Here is a 19,517-nt window from a genome sequence, read left to right as displayed (position 1 = left end):
TATTTCAGAAGTAAAAATTCCCAAAAGCAAGAAATCTGCAGGATCATCAGTTCTTGATTAACTGAGAGGTTGGCTGTCTCCCTGTAGTGTTCAAATTCATTCATCTTTCACTTTTAAAATTTAATCTATGTAATAATGTGGTGTTAGGCTCTGACTTCAGATTACCTAAATTTAAATCCTAGCTTCTGTGTTTCTTAACTATATGACCTTAGATAAGTTACTTAACTACTCTGGTTACTCAGTTTACCTACCCTATTGGGCTGTTGTGAGTTTCAAAAAGGGTCTAATATCTGTAAAACACCTGATACAGTGCCTGACATGTAGTGCTTAATATAAGTTAGCTATCAATGTGTGTCATGAGAAGGGAACTGCTAAATTCTATTACCCCATGAATGACTTGGAAAGTCAGATATACCTTATTCTGAAATAGAAGTGATAAATACTTATGATTATTACCTTTTCTATTATTCTTAAAATATATTTTATTTATTATCTTCTTTTAAGCCTCTCAGTTTTATTTCCATTTGCTCACTATAGCATCCATATAATATAGGTAGGTGAGATTTTTAAAATTAAATTTATTGAGGTAACATTGGTTAATAACATTATATAAATTTCAGGTCTACAACATTCTAATTCTATATCTGTATACTCTATTGCATACTTACCACCAAAAATCTAGTTTCCTTTCATTACCATATATTTGACCCCTTATACCAAATTCTCCCTCATCCCCCTTTCCCTCTGGTAACCACAATTCTATTGTCTGTATCTATGAGTTAATTTTTGTTTTGTTTTGTCAGTTTGTGTGTTACTTTTTGGTTTGATATTCCACATATGTGTGAAATTATCTGGTTTTTGTCCTTCTCTGTCTGACTTATTTCACTTAGCATAATACCCTCAAGATCCATCCATGTTGTCACAAATGGCAATATTTCACCTTTTTTATGGTTTAGAAGTGTTCCATTGTATTTCACATCTTCTTTGTATTCCGTTGTGTATGTGTGTGTATGTGTGTGTGTGTGTATCACATCTTTTTTATCCATTTATCAGTTGATGGCCACTTAGGTTGTTTCCATATCTTAGCTATTGTAAATGCTGAAAGGAACACAGGAGTATATATGTCTTTATAGGCTAGTGTTTATATATTCTTCAGCTAAATACCTAGAAAAGGAATTGCTGGATCACAGATCATATGGTAGTTATAGTCTTAATTTTTAATGAACCTCCGTACTATTTTCCATAGTGGCTGCACCAATTTACAATCCCACCAGCATTGTACAAGGGCCTTTTCTTCGCTTCCTCTTCAACACTTGTTATTTCTTATATTTTTTATAATAGCCATTCTAACAGGTGTGAGTTAATATCTTCTCCCATTTGGTTGGCTGCCTTTTTGTTTTGTTGATGGTTTCTTTTGCTGTTCATAAGCTTTTTAGTTTGATGTAGTCCTATTTGTTTATTTTGTCTTTTTGTTTCGCTGGCCTTTGGAGTCAAATTCACAAAAACACCTTTCAGACCAGTGTCTAGAAACTTAGTGCCTATGTTTTCTTTTATGTATTTTATTGTTTCAGGTCTTACATTCAAGACTTTAATCCATTTTGAGTTAATTTTGGGGTATAATGTAAGATAGTGGTCCACTTTTATTCTTTTGTATATGGCTGTACAGTTTTCCTAACACCATTTATTGAAGAGACTTTTCTTTCACGATTGTGTATTCTTGGCTACTTTGTCATAAATTAATTGCCCATATATATGTGGGTTTATTTCTGGGCTCTTAATTATGTTCCATTGGTTTGTGTGTCTATATTTCTGTCAATACCATACCATTTTGATTACTATACCTTTGTAGCATAGTTTGAAATCAGGGAGTGTGATACCTCCAGCTTTGTTTTTTCTCCTCAGGATTGCTTTGGCTATCCAGGGTCTTTTGTGGTCCCATGCAAATTTGAGGACTTTTTTGTTTTATTTCTGTAAGAATGGCATTGGGATTTTGGTAGGGATTGAATTGAATCTGCAGATTGCTTTAGGTAAAATGGACATTTTAACAGTGTGAATTCTTCCAATCCATGAATACAGGATATCTTTTCATTTCTTTGTGTCTTCTTCAAATTTCTTTCCACAATGTCTTTTAGTTTTCCACATACAGATCTTTTACCTCCATTGTTAAGTTTATGTCTAGGTATTTTATTTTATTTATTTTTAAAAAGATTTTATTGGGGAATTGGGGGAGGGGAACAGTGTTGGGGAATTGGGAAAGGGGAACAGACAAGTTGCTGTCCTTTTGTTCTTCAGTCTAGTTGTGGAGGACGTCGCTTCCCTGGCCCATGTTGGTATTGTGATCATTGTGGTCTTCCCAGTTAAGGCAGTTGCTCGCCGGCCATTGAACGGCCACTCATGGCAGCTCATGGCAGCTCACACAAGCTACCGGCCACTCACGCTGGCTGCCAGCCCCTCATGGTGGCTCACGGCAGCCCAGCTCCAGGTTGAGCTCTTGTTCACCATCTTAGCAGTAGAGGGCACAGCATCACTGGCCCTCATGTGGGATCCGAACTGGGGCCCTGCTGCTCAGAGCTGGTGTCCCAAGCCAACTCTTAACCAACGTGCCACTTGGCTGGCCCTGTCTAGGTATTTTAATCTATTTGTTGCAGTTATAAATGGGATTCTTTTCCTCATTTCTCTTTCTGATATTTTATTGTTAGTATATAGAAACACAACAGATATTTTTATATTGATTTTGTATCCTGCAACTTTACTGTATTTACACATATTTATTATTTCTAGTAATTTTTCTTTTTTGAAGGAGATTTTGACCTGAGTTAACTGAGGTTTAATAGATTAGGTGATTTGCTTGGAATCACATTAGAGAGCCCAGGTCTCCTAACTCCCAGTTTCAGATTCTTCCGCCACACAACCTATTGTTCTCTGTTACTTATCAATGCAAATGTTATCATTTTTATCATGTATAAAATATAATGGAAAAACTTGTTTGGGGTTATTAAATTTTGCCAAAACTATTTTTTCCTCTTCCTAACTACATAGTGCAAGCTTTTTAGAAGCAGTAGACAATTATGCAGGTCTGGTTTCCCTTTTTACCACTCTTGACCTTCTTTGATAAAGAGACTGAATGTTTTATGGGAATTGCCAGAATATATATATATATATATATATATATATATATATATATATATATATATATATATATATATTTATATGCTATACTGTGCCAGGAGTTTCTAATTTAGTTTGTTTTTGATAGTGTGTGTATATTTATTTGCTGTGTATGTATACCTCAATCATGATCTCTATATATTTAACATAAACTGATAGGCTCACAGATGGGTAGGAGATCTGGAAGTCTGAAATTGGAGGGAATTCCTAGAAAAGGTGTGGCTATAGAGCAAGGTGGATGTAACTTGCTTTTGCCAGACCCAGCCTGGCTTTTATTAAATCTGTGAGCGTTGCTATCATCTGAGCCCTAGAATCAAGAAGTATTTGACATAGTTTGAAGTGAGAAGGCCTGTGTATGAAAGAGAGGGGAAAAAGTGAGAGACTGGTTTACTTCCCACAGAGTGTTCTTACGTCCTGCTGTGGTCCTCTTTGACAAGAGAGCTTTGATTTTCTTTTCTTTCTTTTTTTTATTAGTTTCAGGTGTACAAAGCAACACAAGAGAGAGCTTTGATTTTCTTTGCCAAGCCTGAGGAGGGGAAAGATAATGGAGGGCAAGTGAAAACACTGCCACTATCTTTGCTGCCAGTTCGCCAGGGAGCATGATGGGTGGGGTGAGGAGGGAGTCGAAGAGAGGCAAGCTGGCTATAACAAGGCAATCACCAGGTTCCATTTGTTTCCAATAATTTAAAACCCTTTGGGTTTTGACTTTTGTTTTAGTGTAGTATAGTTTCTGGATGATGATTAGTTTCTCATTTACCAAAGGAGATGGCTTCTCCAGTGTGCATGCAAACAGAAGAGAGGGCTGTGAGCTTTCAGGTCTGAGGCTGCATGAGGTAGGAGCCACATAAGTATTCTTTGGCTACCAGGAAACTGGGAAGGCCACAGGTGGCCACCTCATAGATGATATCTACTCAATTTGGACATTTTTACACCAGTGGAAGATGTTTAAAAAGGCACTTAATAGAGAGTGTGTATGTGTATGTTTGTACATGTTTTCTTAACTGTTGAAATCTATGTGTTTGTATGTCACTAGCCTTAGTTCCCGAGTGGCCCTTAACCACAATTTCTACTTGCATCGTGATGATCCCCATTCTTATCTTTCTTCGTATGGTTGTTTGGCTACCTTAGAGGCCCTGGCTTCCCCACTTAGCATCTCACTCCAGCTCTATGTCCATGCCAAGGGGTGACTCCTCCATAAATTCCATCCATGCCCCTAACCATACCAAATAAAAATAATAAATGTTAAGTGGCTAATGGACAATCTCTCAAATCACAGTAAATAAAAGCATCCCTGAAAACTTTCCTTTTAACTAATCTGTAATCTACAATCTAAGTAAAACAGTATTCTTACAATGTAAATGCAGTTTCAAGACAAGTTCTTTCGTCTCCCCACCTTCTCTCCAACCCAGCTTACTTCCCTGAAGCTTCTCTAAAGTGAGAATTCTGGATGCCACCACTGCCTTGCCTCCCTTTTCTCCTATTGTGCCATCCAATTCCATTTTTACTCCCAACCTTGAAGCCAACAGTGCCCAGCTTTGGGTAGGACACCCAGGGAGGTTCAACTTCCAGCAGTGACCCTCTTGGAGGCTCAGAATCTCATTTCTCAGCCTTGGTAATATAGGAAGCTTTTGTTGAATCTTTTCTATTTTTAATTTAACACTATTGCTCATTGTCCAGATAACTTTTGCTGACCTTTCTGCAGTGGCTTATCTTAAAGGATAACCTATTCCAAGCAGCTGGCCAAATGTCCACCTAGTTTTCTGTGCTCCTCTGCCTGCACAAAGGACTGAGGAGAGGGAAGAAAGGGGAAAAGATTCTCCAGTTGCTCCCTTTATGGGAGCTCTGCAGAAATTACCATCGTCCCCTAAGCCCTGGGATGATGGGGATTGCCAGTCCTAGCAACACGCCTTTGTTTATCCCTTCCTGACTCCTCCCACTAGTCCATCAGGGTTTTTCTCCTTCTCCTTTCTATCAGAGTGGTAGACTAAGAGAGTATAGCTCACCTTCTTTCCTTTGAAGCCAAAGGGAGAATAAATGCTGGGTTTGGGAGGGCATGTTTCCAAGGGAGGATGAGAGTTTCATCTTTTCCTTATTTTCTCAGGGAATCCTGCTTCATTTTGAACAATGTGACTGTAGCATGCCTTGGACCTAAGTAAAACGATAATTCTAACTCTTTACACATAAGGCTTCCTGTTCAAGACTGTGAAAGGGATATTCAAGAAAGAAAAGGGTAACTGGCATGGGAAGGGGAGAGGGTGGAGTGAGAGTGTAGAAAGGAAGAGGTTGGAGGAAGGGTAGGCTGAAGTCAGAAAAAAAAGGAGAAAAGTAAAGAAAGGGGTGAGAAAGGGGAAAGAGAAGGTCCCTAAGTGGGCAGGACTTACTTCCTTGTCTACTTGTGCAATTTTTTCTTTTGGATGTCTGTCCCAAGTCCTTTGGTTTTCATCTGGCTGTAATTTTCCCAGCCTTCCCTGAAAATTTAGTTCTTCTGACCTACATATTCTTTTCATAAAGACAGAAAAACAGAATTGTGGTTTATACTGTCATGTTTCTGCCTTCTTTAACTTTTTTATTGTTAGTTTCAGGTATACAGAACAATGCAATAGTTACCCTTTTTCACCCTCACCAGGTAACAACCCCCCTCCCCCCATCTATTGCCCTCCCACCCCCGATATCATGCTTATCTATTACAATTCCATTGAGTCCGTTCCCGCTCTCTACTCCATGTCCTGAGACTATATGTATATATATAATTATAGTTGACATACAGTCCAATTCATAGTCAATGTAGAGGCCTGACCACCGCATTGTATTTCCTTCTTTAACTTTTTCAAAGGCAGCCCAGTAGGGCAAAGAGCGATGTAGCCCACTTTGGCTCAACTTTAGGTTCAGATAGAGACTTCTTGCCCCATCCAGGGCCTCATGGCTTTCATAAACACAACAGCACCTGTGTAAGTTTGATGTGGTTTGTAGCATAGTTCAGAAAACAGTTAATGGTGATTAGATAATATTGTCTTAAATGGAAGGGGCCTTAGTTCAGTGAAATACCTCCATTTAGATACCTTGAAAAATCACTTCCAAATGTATTGGAGATAGGAGAGATATCTTGTTGAGTGTCTTTATTGTGTAAGTCCTTGCACTTAGTAGATGCTCAATAAATATTTATGGAATAAGTATCTGTGTCTGCAAAGAATGGATGGTAGTTTATTCTCTGCCTATGTTTTAAGTAAAATTTGATAATTTTTTATTGCCCTTAAAGTTGTTAGGCTTGATTATTTTCTTTTTCTTGTCAACCAAAATGTTGGTAAAACCACCAAAGTTTATAGGCCACTCACTAGAACATTATTAAACTTAGCTGTATGCCCTACCTTGTGCTATAAGCTGTAGGACAGATAAGAAAGAAAACTTAATGATGGCTCATAGTCTATTTGAATAGATAAGACTCACATACAAAGAAGAATAAAATGTGGACACCTTATATTTGGAAGTCAACATGCTGAAGTGTAAAGCTTTGGGAGTCAGACCAATCTGGATTACAAACTTGGTCTCACTGTTTATCGTTTGATATCCTTTGGGTGAGTGATTTAACCTCTTTACGCTTATGTTTTCTCATGTGTTAAAATGAGAGTTCCATACAAAAAGGAAATGAATGAGATAAAATATGTAAAGCACCTGGTAACTGGTAGGCACTTAATGATAATATTAATAATAAATATTATTCTAATACTCTTGTATAAACCTGCTCTAAAGAAAGATGAAGGCATTTTGGCTCTAGGATAGTGACAAATTTCTAATGACTCCATATTTTATTATTTTTAATTAAAATATCAAGTACTTTAAAATAAAGTGGGGGTGGGGAGAAGTTGAGCTTCAGTCTCCAAATGCCCATCAGAACTTCATGTTTTAAACCCTATTCACATGGCAAATGTCTGTGTATCTATATTTTCTTGTTCTCTTCCTTTTTTTCTTGTAATGCTAGTCCCTGGAGTTGAACATAGTTTTTTTGTTTTTTTTTTTAAAGATTTTTATTGGGGAATTGGGGGGATGGGAACAGTTCTGGGGAATTGGGGGAAGGGGAACAGACAAGTTGCTGTCCTTTTGTTCTTCAGGCTAGTTGTGGAGGATGTTGCTTCACTGGCCCAAGTTGGCACCATCATTGCGCTCTTCCCGGGCGAGGCAGATCAGTCGCCGGCTTCTGGACGGCCGCTCACTGCGGCTGCTGGCCGCTCACGCTGGCTGCTGGCTACACACGGTAGCCCATGGCAACCCACTGCCACAGGGGCTGCAGCCTACGCCGTCGCCGGTGACTCACGGCAGCCCAGCTCCAGGTTGAGCTGTTGTTCAGCATCTTAGCTGTAGAGGGCAGTGTCACTGGCCCTCATATGTGGGATCCGAACCGGGGCCCTCTGGCGTCCCAAGCGAGTTCTTAACCATCGCGCCACTTGGCCGTCCCAAGATTTCCTCCTTTTAATGGCTGAATAATATTTAATTGTGTTTGTGTGTGTGTGTGCACACATGCGCACATGTGCACACATGCATTATATCACATTTTCTTTACCCATTCATCTGCTGATGGAGACTTAGGTGGTTTTTACATCTTGTCTATTGTAAATAATGGTGCAATGAACACGGGGTTGCAGATATCTCTTTAACATAGTGATTTTATTTCAATTGGATATATAGCCAGATGTGGGGTTACTGGGTTGTAACAGTTCTATTTTTATTTTTGTGAGGAACCTCCATAATGTTTTCCATAATGGCTGTACCAATTTACATTCTCACCAACAGTGCACAGTGGTTCCCTTTTCTCCGCATCCTCACCAACAGTTGTTATCTCCTGTCTTTTTGATGATAGCCATTCTAACAGGTGTGAAGTGATATATCATTGTGGTTCGGATTTGCATTTTTCTGATAATTAGTAATACGTAGCATCTTCTCATGTACCTGTTGGCCATTTGGATGTCTTCTTTGGAAAAATGGTTATTCAGGTCCTCTGCTCATTTTTTTAAAATTAGTTTCAAGTGTACAAAGCAATGTAATAGTTAAACATTTACACCACTCACAAAGTGATAAACCCCTATCTACTACCCCACTGACATCGTATATAGCTGTTGCAATACCATTGACTATATCCCCCTATGCTGTACTTTACATCCTTCAATGTATTTATATTTATATTTATATTTATATTATTTATAATGGACATTCAATACTATTCTACTTCAGCCTCAGGTGTATAGCGCAGTGGTCAGGCATCCATACAGTCCATGAAGTGATCCCCCTGATAAGTCCAGAACCCATCTGACCCCCTACATAATCTTTACATTACTGATTATATTCCCCATACTATATTTCATATCTCTGTGACTATATTATGACTACTATTTTGTACTTTCTAATCCCTTCACCTTCTCCCCCACCCGCACCCCCTTCCCATCTAGCATCCATCAGTTTTTTTTCTGTATCTCTGAGTCTATTTCTGTTTTGTTTGCTCGTTTATTTTGTTCTTTAGATTCCACATGAGTGAGATCATATGATATTTGTCTTTCTCAGTCTGAATTATTTCACTTAGCATAATAGTCTCTAGGTCCATCCATGTTGTTGCAAATGGTATGATTTCATTCTTTTAATGGCTGAGTAATACTCCATTGTATAAATATATCACAGCTTCTTTATCCAGTTGTCTATCAATGGCCATTTTGGTTGTTCCCATATCTTGGCTATTGTGAATAGCACTGCAATAAACAAAGGAGTGCATATATATTTTTTGAATTAGTGTTTTGGATTTTTTTGGATAAATACCCAGGAATGGAATTGCTGCGTCATAAGGTAATTCCATTTTCAATTTTTTGAGGAACCTCCATACTGATTTCCATAGTGGCTGCACCAATCTGCAGTCCCACCAACAGTGCACCAGGGTTCCCTTTTCTCCACATCCTCGCCAGCACTTGTTTGTTGATTTATTGATGACAGCCATTCTGACAGGAGTGAGGTGGTATCTCATTGTGGTTTTATATGCATTTCTCTAATAGTTAATTTCGTTGAACATCTTTTCATATGTCTTTTGCACCCTCTTTAGAGAAATGTCGCTTCATGTCCTCTGCACATTTTTAAAATTGGGCTGTTTGTATTTTTGATGTTGAGTTGTATGAGGTTTTTTTTTTAAATAAATTTTGGACTTTTTATTGCTATTGATTTGTATGAGTTCCTTATATTTTTCTTTGGATATTAACCCTTTATCAGATAGGTGGTTTACAAATATTTTCTCCCATTCTACAGGTTGCCTTTTCATTTTGTTTATCATTTATTTTACCTTTCAGAAGTTCTTTAGTTTAATGTAGCACCACTTGTTTATTTTGCTTTAGTTGCTTATGCTTTGGTGTTTCATGCTTATGCATGAACATTTTAACAATATTAATTCTTCTGCTCAATGGACATGGCACATCTATCCATTTATTTGTGTCTGCTTCAATTTCTTTCATCAATATCTCATAGTTTTCAATGTACAGATCTTCCTCCTTCTTGGTTAAATTTATTCCTAAGTGTTTTATTATTTTTGATGCTGTTGTAAATGGGATTGTTTTACTTATTTATTTTTCAGAGAGTTTTTTGTTAATGTATAGAAACACAACTAATTTTTTTTAAATTGAAGTTTATTGGGGTGACAATTGTTAGTAAAGTTACATAGGTTTCAGATGTACAATTCTGTAATACATCATCTATATATCACATTGTGTTCACCACCCAGAGTCAGTTCTCCTTCCATCACCATGTATTTGATCCCTTTTACCATCATTTACCACCCTCCTGCCTCCCTCCCCTCTAGTAACCACTAAACTACCAAAAAATCTGGAAATATTTATCCGTAAAGATATACATGCTCTAATGTTCATTGCAGCTTTATTTACGATGGCCGAGACATGGAAACAACCAAAGTGTCCTTCGATAGATGATTGGATAAAGAAGATGTGGTATATATACACAAAGGAATACTATTCTGCCATAAGAAAAGATGAAATAGTGCCATTTGCAACAACATGGATGGAATTTGAGATGGTTATGCTAAGCACGACTAATTTTTGTATGTTGATTTTGTATCCTACAACTTTACTGAATTTGTTTATTATTTCTAACATTTTTTTGGTGGAATCTTTAAGTTTTCCTATGGATAAGATCATGTCATTTGCAAACAGAGAGAATGTTACTTCTTTTTTTTTCAATTTGACTGCCTTTTATTTCTTTCTCTTGCTTAATTGCTCTGACTAAGACTTCCACTCATTGAATACAAGTGGTGAGAATAGGCACTTTTGTCTTGCTGATCCTAGAGGAAAAGCTTTCAGCCTGCCACCATCAAGTATGATGTTAGCTGTGGGCTTGTCATATATAGTCTTTATTGTGTTGAAGTAACTTCCTTCTATACCTAATTGGTTATGGGTTTTTATTGTGAGAAGATGTTAAATTTTGTGAATTGTTTTTTCTTCATCTGTTAAAATGATCATGTATATTTATCCTTTATTGTTTTAATGCAATGTATCACATGTATCGATTCGCCCATGTTGAACAATTTTTGCACCCATTGATGAATCCTACTTGATCATGATGTATGCCCTTTTAGTATGCTGTTGAATTAGGTTTGGTAATATTTTGTTGAGAATTTTTGCATCTATATTTATCAGGGATATTGGCTTATAGTTTTATTTTCTTGTAGTGTCCTTATCTGTTTTTCATATCAGGATAATGATGGCCTCACAAAATGAGTTTGAGAGTGTTTCTTCCTCTTTGATTTTATGGAAGAATAGAGAAAGTTTGGCATTAATTCTTCTTCAAATATTTGGTAAAATTCACCAGTGAAACCATCTGGTTCTAGATTTTCCTTTTTTGGGCAGTTTTATATTACTGTTTCAATTTTCTTACTTGTTATTTGTGTGTTCATGTTTTCTATTTCTTTATGATTGAGACTTCATAAATTGTATTAATATGTTTCTAGGAATTTCTTCACTTCTAGGTTGTCCAGTTTGTTGGTGTATCATTTTTCATACTAGTCTCTTATGATCCTTTGTAATTCTGTGGTACCAGTTGTAATGTCTGCTCTTTAAATTTATTTATTTAAGTCCTGTTTCTTATTTTCTTCATTAGTGTAGCTAAAGATTTGTCAATTTTGTTTATATTTTCAAACAACTAATTCTTAGTTTTGTTAATCTTCTCTATTGTGTTCTTATTCTTTATTTCCTTTATATTTGCTCTACTGTTTATTATGTATTTTCTACTGCTAAATTTGGGCCTATTTTGTTTTTCTTTTTATAGTTACTTGAGGCACATTGTTAGGTTGTTTATTTGAGATTTTTATTCTTTCTTAGTATATGTGTTTATAGCTATAAACCTCCCTCTTAAAACTGCCTTTGCTGTATTTTATACATTTTGGTATATTGTGTTTCCATTTTTATTTGACTCAAGATTTTCTTATGTTGCTTTTGATTTATTGTTTGATCCATTGTTTCTTCAGGACTGTGTTGTTTAATTTCTACATGTTTATGAATTTTCTAGTTTTCTCCTATTGTTTATTTCTCTCAGTAATTGTTTTTTTAAAGAAGAGAATATTTCTCTAGACTATGGTATCTTTCTCTCTGGTTCACTGCCAATAGTCGGGCCTTATGTAACTACCTTTTCCCTTTCAAGATTTTCATTTCTCCAATTGTAAAACTGGACAAAATATACTATAAGTGGGATGGTTCAAATCCAGTTTATGGGCAATGGTGTAGAGTAGAAGTACATGATGATCTTTGAGGGCGATAGACTCTCTGGTCTTGCACACAATGTTTAAGCTTGCTGAACCTCAGCTCTATCATATGAAAAAAAGGCAAAAATAATTTGTGGTTTCTAGTTTTTAGAGAAAAATGAGATGAGATCATGCATACAAAGTTCCCACAGTGCCTGGTATTTGTTTTCTATTCAATACATTGTAATGATTTTTATAATTTTTGATAGATTTTGGTTTTGTAGTTTTGTGATGAGTGGTACCTCAGAAAACACCAAAATCAGGTAGACTTAAAATGGCTTTGGGGAAGGCATGAAAGCTGCTCATCTTCACCTATTCATCTCAACTTGTCCCATTCTTAACCTAGGCAAAGCACAACTCAAAGTTCCCATGATTCTCAGCAGCCTGCTCTCCCAGCCTCTCCTTTTTAGTAAATTGCAACTTATTTCAGTTGATTAGGTAAAAAATATTAGTCATTATTATATACCATATGTAATAAGTACATTAGCAAATGCTGTTAACTCTAACCTTATAAAACATAGTATCCTAAATCCAACCACTTCTCACCACCTCCAACATACCACCCCTAGTTTAGCTACCACAGTATATCCCCTAGCATATTGTAATAGCCTCTTAACTAGTCCCTTCTATTCTATCATTGCCCCTAAAAATGAATTCCTAATACATCAGCCAGAGTGATACTATTACAACCTAAGTCAGATCAGGTCAGTACTCTGCCCAAAACTCTCCAATGGCTTTCCATCTCACGTAAATTGAAAGCCCAAGTCCTTACCTTGGCATGTAAGAAACTTCATGATTTGGCCTCTGCTCCCTCCTTGACCCCATCGCCTACCCCCTCTTTCCATTCATTCACTCTGATCAAGATACAGGAACTTTGAACTTGCCATTCCTTCTGCTTGGAATACTTTTCAATATCCAAATGCCTTATGTTTTCCTTTCTTTCAGGCCTCTGTTTAAATATTACCTCCCTAGTGGCTGGCCGAGTGGCTCAGTTGGTTAAGAGATCACGCAAGAGTGTGAGCTCTGAGCAACAGTGGTTCGAGTCCCAGCCTGAGCTGAGCAGCCGCTGAGCTGCCAACAGGTGGCAGGATGGCTCAGCTAAAAAAAAAAATATATATATAAAAATATATATATATATATATATATATATATATATATATATATTACCTCCCTAGAGAAGCCCATGTAAAATAGCAACACTCTCTCTAGCACTCCTTATCCCTACTACTCTGTCTTTTTTTCTCTAACATACAAGGTTGTACAGTTAAGTTTAAAACTCATCCTAGAAAAAGTGCTACATACATCATTGCTGAATATTACTATGGTTACCTTCAAAGTACACCCCTTGAGAAGCTGTGCACCAATGCCAGTGCCTAGTCCACTCTTGAAAGCAATTCTGGAACTCTTTTTCTGGAATGGCCATCTAAGCTGTTGTTGTATTACCCTTGATGTCCTGAATGTCCTCAAAGTATCTTCCTTTCAATATTTCCTTTATCTTCTGGTAAAGAAAGAAATCATTGGGAGTCAGATCAGGTGAGTAGAGATGGTGTTCCAATACAGTTATTTGTTTACTAGCTAAAAACTCCCTCACAGACAGTGCCGTGTGAGCTGGTGCATTGTCGTGATGCAAGAGCCATGAATTGTTGGTGAAAAGTTCAGGTCATCTAACTTTTTCATTCAGCCTTTTTAGCACTTCCAAATAGTAAATGTGGTTAACTGTTTGTCCAGTTGGTACAAATTCATAATGAATAATCCCTCTGATATCAAGTAAAGATTAGAAACATTGTTGCAACAAGTTCACAAACTTAATTGTCACACCTTGTATTCTGTATTGTTTATTGTTCATTTCCCCTGACTAAAATTTACCCTCCATAAGAGACCTTGTTATTTTTTTTCACTATACCCCAGTGCTGAACAAATGAATGAACAATTTACTGAATGCCCCCTATGTTAAAGACACTACCTAGAACCAGGGCTATAGGTAACACATAAACTCTAGCCTTGAGGAGTTCACAAATTAAGGTAAGATGAAGGCCCTAAAAGAAATAATAAAAATACACAATTCCTATTATAAGGCTAAATGCTATAATAAACATCTTTAGCAGGTGCTGCGGTAGGTTAGAGGATGGAGCTTAACTGCATGAAAGATGACAAGAAAGTCTTCATCAGGAAGGTAATGCTAGAGCTACAATTTGAGCTGAATCTTGAAGGATGGATTTTCTCCAAACAAATGAGAGGCTAAGAGTGGTGGTGAGAGGGGTGCATTGAAAAGGCATTCCATATGGAGAGAAGAGCAAGTAAAATGACATACAGATGTAAATAAAACAGCAGCAGCTGTACATAAAGAGAAAGATTTAAAGATAGATTTGAAAAACACTTCGGACTAGGGTATTGAGTGCCCATGGTCGTGGAGGGGGATTCTTGCTTATTTTTCTCAAGGGACTTATCTTTCCTCAGCCCAGTCTAAGAGTAAAGGAAATAGGAATAGTATGTGAAATGTATAGTTTCATTCACTGGGGAGGAGCTCTGATACACTGGAGAAGCTACTGATGCTTTTGAGTTATTTGAATTCTGTCCTTCAGGCCTGGATTATGTTCCTCAGGTCAGTATATCTTCTACTTCAGGTAAGGAACAAAACAATGGAAAACATGTTATCAGAGTTAAACCTTATTGCAACTCACTATATTTGGATAAAATTGTTAAGATTTCCTTTCTCTAGGGCTTTGGCAAGTAAATATATTATTACTTAATTACTCCGGAGTACCTTTGTTTGTCCACAAGAGACCAGTTGTCACCCTAATCCCAACCCCAACAGATGAAAGATGAAAATGCAAATGTATTTCCATATTTGACATAATATAAAGAGCTTTCTCTTTAAATCAATGCCTTAACATTTATCAGTTTGCCACTTTTGAGGACTTTGTACCCATCTACAAGCCAAACTGATACCCTCTGGTAATGTACCAAATGGGATCAAAATTAGGTCATTTGTCTGTGTATTTAGTCTAGGGTGTGAAGGTTTTATGACACTGATAAATCAGATCAGAAATACAAAGCAAAACAAACCAAAATCCAAATCCATGTTGCAGTTGGTGTGGGGATACAGCTAATAAGAGAAATGGATTTAGTGTCATTTGGTAAGGTGTTATGAACTTCTCAAATACTCCCCATTGAACAGATGTGAATGAAATGACAGCTGTGTGCAAGGCAGTATAATGACAAAGAAGAGAAAGTACTAGTTGCACAGTTTTAAAAAATATCTTCTTATGCTAGATTATGTTTTGGAGTGGGTTAAAAGGGGTGCCACTGGTAGAGTTGGGCAGTAAAGGTGATTCACTTTTCTCTGTCTCTAAGTCTAATTAGTTGTAGAATCAAAATATGTCTTTTCTAAATCTCTATCATATCCATCTTCTCCTATTCCTCAAGGTCTTCATGCTTGAACCAATACAAATGTCTCATTAATAGTTTCTGTGCCTCCAGTTTGACCTGATTCCACATATGCTCTGAGTAATGTCATTTCCTTATGTTACTTCCATGTTTCCTGCTAATTATTATCATCAATCTGTGTCTGACTTCCATAACCTTCCATAAATGGAACATTCCAATGGGACCCCTCCCTCTGGTCTGTCTGCTTTCTTCCATCTCCCAGGAACAGAGTCTGTTCCTTTCTGTTCACACAAGTTGCTTTAACTAGAAACTTCACAATAATCCAGCAACAGTAGTTCCAGATCTATGTTGGAGAAGGATACAGGAAGTGGAGATAATGAAATAAGAGATGAAGAGGTAGAGTAGAATACAAAATTGTACACACATGTAAGATGTGTATCAGCATCCAGTCTTCCAGGGTTAGATGGCTCAGGTTTGACTTTTAGCCTACTTTCAGGCTCTGTGAACTTGGGAAAATAACCTATTTTCCCTGTGCCTCAATTCCCTAACATGTAAAAGAAAATAATAATATGTACCTACCTCAGGGATTTGTTGAGAGTACTAAATGAGGCAATATGGTAAAAATGCGTGCAACATTTCCTGGCTCGTAGAATGCTCAACAAGTGATGTGATGATGATGATGATGATGATGATGATGATGATGATGATGATAACATGGACGTGTTTGTTCTTCTATCTTTGCACACTTGTAAGCAGATTTCTAGACATTACATTTCTGGGTAAGATGGTATTCACATTTCAAATTTAATAAAAATGCTGTACTCATTGACATACTCACCAACTATGCATGAAATTTGATTTTTCACTCTTGCCAATACAGAGTATTATCAATTCTGTAAAAACCGCCAATCTGAGAGGCTGAAAACCTCTCATTATTGTTTAATTTGCATTTGTTTGACAATTAATTACGATTAAGCTTCAGGCCATCTATACTTTTCTGTGAATTGCCTATTTGCACTCTTTGCCCACTTTTTGTAGAAGTGGAGGATTTATTATATTGTAGTAGGTAAGAATTTAACTTTGTTATTTCCAAACAGATAGCCAGTTGACCCAGTGCCATTTATTAAATAATCTGTCTTTTTCCACTGAATTTTAAATGCCACCATATTTATCAAATACTAAACCCTCATACATGCGTGTGTCGATTTTTAACTCTAATATTTCTGTTTATCTAATTATATGCCATTATCACACTGTTTTAACTTCTGTAACTTTATGGTATAATTTTTGACACCTTGTAAAATAAGACTGTTCAACTTTTATTGGAATTACATTAATTGTATAGCTTAACTGGGGGGGGGGACATAAATGCCGATTTAGTAGAGTTTGAGGAGAGTATCAAGCTCAAATGTTGCTTAATAAATATTATGTTGTGATGCCTTCACTACTCCCTGATAGTGGTGAAAATGACCAAAGGTCTCATCTGAAATTCTTCTCTCTTTCTGCAAAGGTAAGCAAAAATTCCATGCCAAGTCTTCACCTCTCAGGAACCCTATGTTCTCATCTAAAATGGATTGCTTATTTTGCCTTGAACATCTTATGCAACTCAACACTTCTGTGCCCTTGCCTCATGCTATTTCTATGTGAATTATTCCCCCTCTTTTTCCCAGCAAACTTGTATTTATCCTTTTTTTTTAAAGATTGTTATTGGGGGGTTGGGGGGATGGGAACAGCGCTGGGGATTTGGGGGAAGGGGAACAGACAAGTTGCTGTCCTTTGGTTCTTCAGTCTAGTTGTGGAGAACGTTGCTTCACTGGCCCAAGTTGGCACCATCATTGCGCTCTTCCTGGGTGAGGCAGATCAGTCGCCGGCTTCTGGACGGCCGCTCACGGCGGCTGCTGGCCGCTCACGCTGGCTGCTGGCTACACATGGTAGCCCATGGCAACCCACTGCCACAGGGGCTGCAGCCTACGCCGTCGCCGGCGACTCCCGGCAGCCCAGCTCCAGGTTGAGCTGTTGTTCAGCATCTTAGCTGTGGAGGGCAGTGTCACTGGCCCTCATATGTGGGATCTGAACCGGGGCCCTCTGGCGTCCCAAACCAGTTCTTAACCATTGTGCCACTCGGCCGGCCCTGTATTTATCCTTTAAAGCTCACTCGATTTTATCCTTTCTCTATTATGCTTTCTCTAATTAGCACATAACTTTTTAAAAAATTTATTTTATTATTATTATTATTAGTTTCAGGTGTACAAAACAATGCAATAGTTATCCTTTTCATGCCTCACAAAGTGACAACTCCCCTTCCCCCATTCACTGCCCTCCCACCCCCGATATCATACATATATATCTATTACAATTCCATTGACTCCATTCCCACACTATACTTTTGATGCAGTCTATAAAATAAACCATTCAACTATCTTTTTGTTTGTTATTTTTAACTATAGGCTTTCCCCCCCACCACTCCACTGAAAATGTTCTTGTCAAGGTCACCAATGACCTCCAAGTTACCAAATTCAATAGTAAATTCTCAGTTCTCAACTTATTCAAAATTACCTGCAGGAAATGATAGCTTTAATCACTCCTTCTGCCAGAAAAACTTTCTTCATATATCTTCTATGCTTATGCTCTCTTGGTTTTCCTTCTATCTCTCTGCCCTGTCATTTTAGTCTCCTTTTCTGAATCTTCCGTATCTCCCCCACCTCTAAACTTTGGATTCCTTCTAGGCTCAGCCTTCAGAGCTCTTCTCTATATACACTCACTTTTGAGATGCTGTCATCCAGCCCCGTGACTTCACATACCATCTGTATGCCACTGATTCCTAAATTTAACCATCTATTTGATATCTTGTAAGTCTGTTACACATCTCAAACTTAATACAACCAAAACTTAACTCTTGTTTTCCTCCTCTCATCACCAAACCTGCTTAATCTGCAGTCCTATATATTTCAGGTAATGACAATTCCATCCTTTCATTTGCAGAGACCCCCAAACCTTGAAGTAAACTCCTGGAAGTCGAACACTCTACGTCGTGTCCACAACAGATCACATCATTTCTGCCTTCAGATTCCACTCTTCTAAACACTTCTCACTGCTTCCTTGAACCAAGTCATCATCATCTTTCACCTGGATTCATGTAATAACTGACTTAGTGGTCTTTTTGCTTGCCCTTGGTCTAAAGTGATCCTTTTAAAACGTGGGTTATCACTCCTCTCCTCAAAACCCTCTAGTGGTTTTCCATCTTATGCAGGGTAAAAATAAAAATTTTTACCATGGCTCCTAAGGCCTTATGTACTCTGGCCCTCTGCAACCTTTCTGATCTCATCTGTTGTCACTCTCCTCTTTGCTATTTGCACTTCAGCCTGACTGGCCTCCATACTTGCACTGTTCCTAGAATGTACCAGACATGCAGTCACCTCAGGGACCTTACACTGACTGTTCCCTTGCTTAAAACATTCCCCCCCCCCCAGATCTTGCTATGACTTATTCCATTATTTTCCTCAGGTACCTGCTCAAATGTGACTTTTCTAAAAAGGCCTTCTTTTATTAAAGTAGCAACCCTTGTCTACTCACTGTCTTTTCACTTGCTTGTACTTAACACTTTCCAACCTTATATATCTGTTAGTGTTTATTATCTGTCTCTTCAACTTGAATGTAAGTAACACAAAGGCAGGGATTGATTTTTCTTATTCACTGACATATCACCCAGTGTCAGAACAATGCTTGGCACATATTAAATAAACAGCTGATGGATATATAAATGAATGAATAAGTTAATGAATAGTGTGCATGAGATGCCATCATATGATCCCAGCCCCCTGTCATATTCTTGAGCTTAATTCGATTAATAGGTTTCACCTCATCCCTAATCAGTCTTCACTTCCTTACATTCCTGACCCAAGGGGTAAGTCCCAGTGATGGAATGAGAGTAATGGATGTGTGTTATATACATCATCTGAAAATAAAACAGGAAAAACTAAAGAAATTTTGACAGATTTTTTTAGGATTTCTGGACAAGAAGGCAGAGTAGGTAAACTCTGTGATTGCCTTCTCCTATGAGCACATCAAAATTATGATTGAATTATAGAATCATCACTGAGAACCACCTGAAGAATAGCTGAACAGAATTCTTATAAGTAAGGATATGAAGAAGCCACAGCCACGTGGAGACTGGTAGGATGGACAGAGA

The 19,517-nt window shown here is 37.5% G+C and overlaps 1 protein-coding gene across 7 annotated transcripts in view; it reads left to right on the top strand.

Moving 5' to 3' along the window:
- Positions 1–19,517, top strand: part of KLF8 (KLF transcription factor 8) — a 178,145-nt gene that overhangs the window by 75,820 nt on the left and 82,808 nt on the right. The window contains exon 1 of one of the 7 annotated variants that reach the window (XM_019669267.1): positions 10,179–10,246. The exons of the other annotated variants lie outside the window; for them this stretch is intronic. Coding sequence (XP_019524812.1) covers positions 10,207–10,246 — 40 coding nt within the window. The 5' untranslated portion in view covers positions 10,179–10,206. Of the gene's footprint in view, positions 1–10,178; positions 10,247–19,517 lie in introns of those variants that run through there. 7 annotated transcript variants of the gene reach the window in all.

Source organism: Hipposideros armiger, unplaced genomic scaffold, assembly GCF_001890085.2.
Source record: "Hipposideros armiger isolate ML-2016 unplaced genomic scaffold, ASM189008v1 scaffold_551, whole genome shotgun sequence".
NCBI lineage: Eukaryota > Metazoa > Chordata > Mammalia > Chiroptera > Hipposideridae > Hipposideros > Hipposideros armiger.
This window is presented reverse-complemented; position numbering and strand designations above follow the sequence as displayed.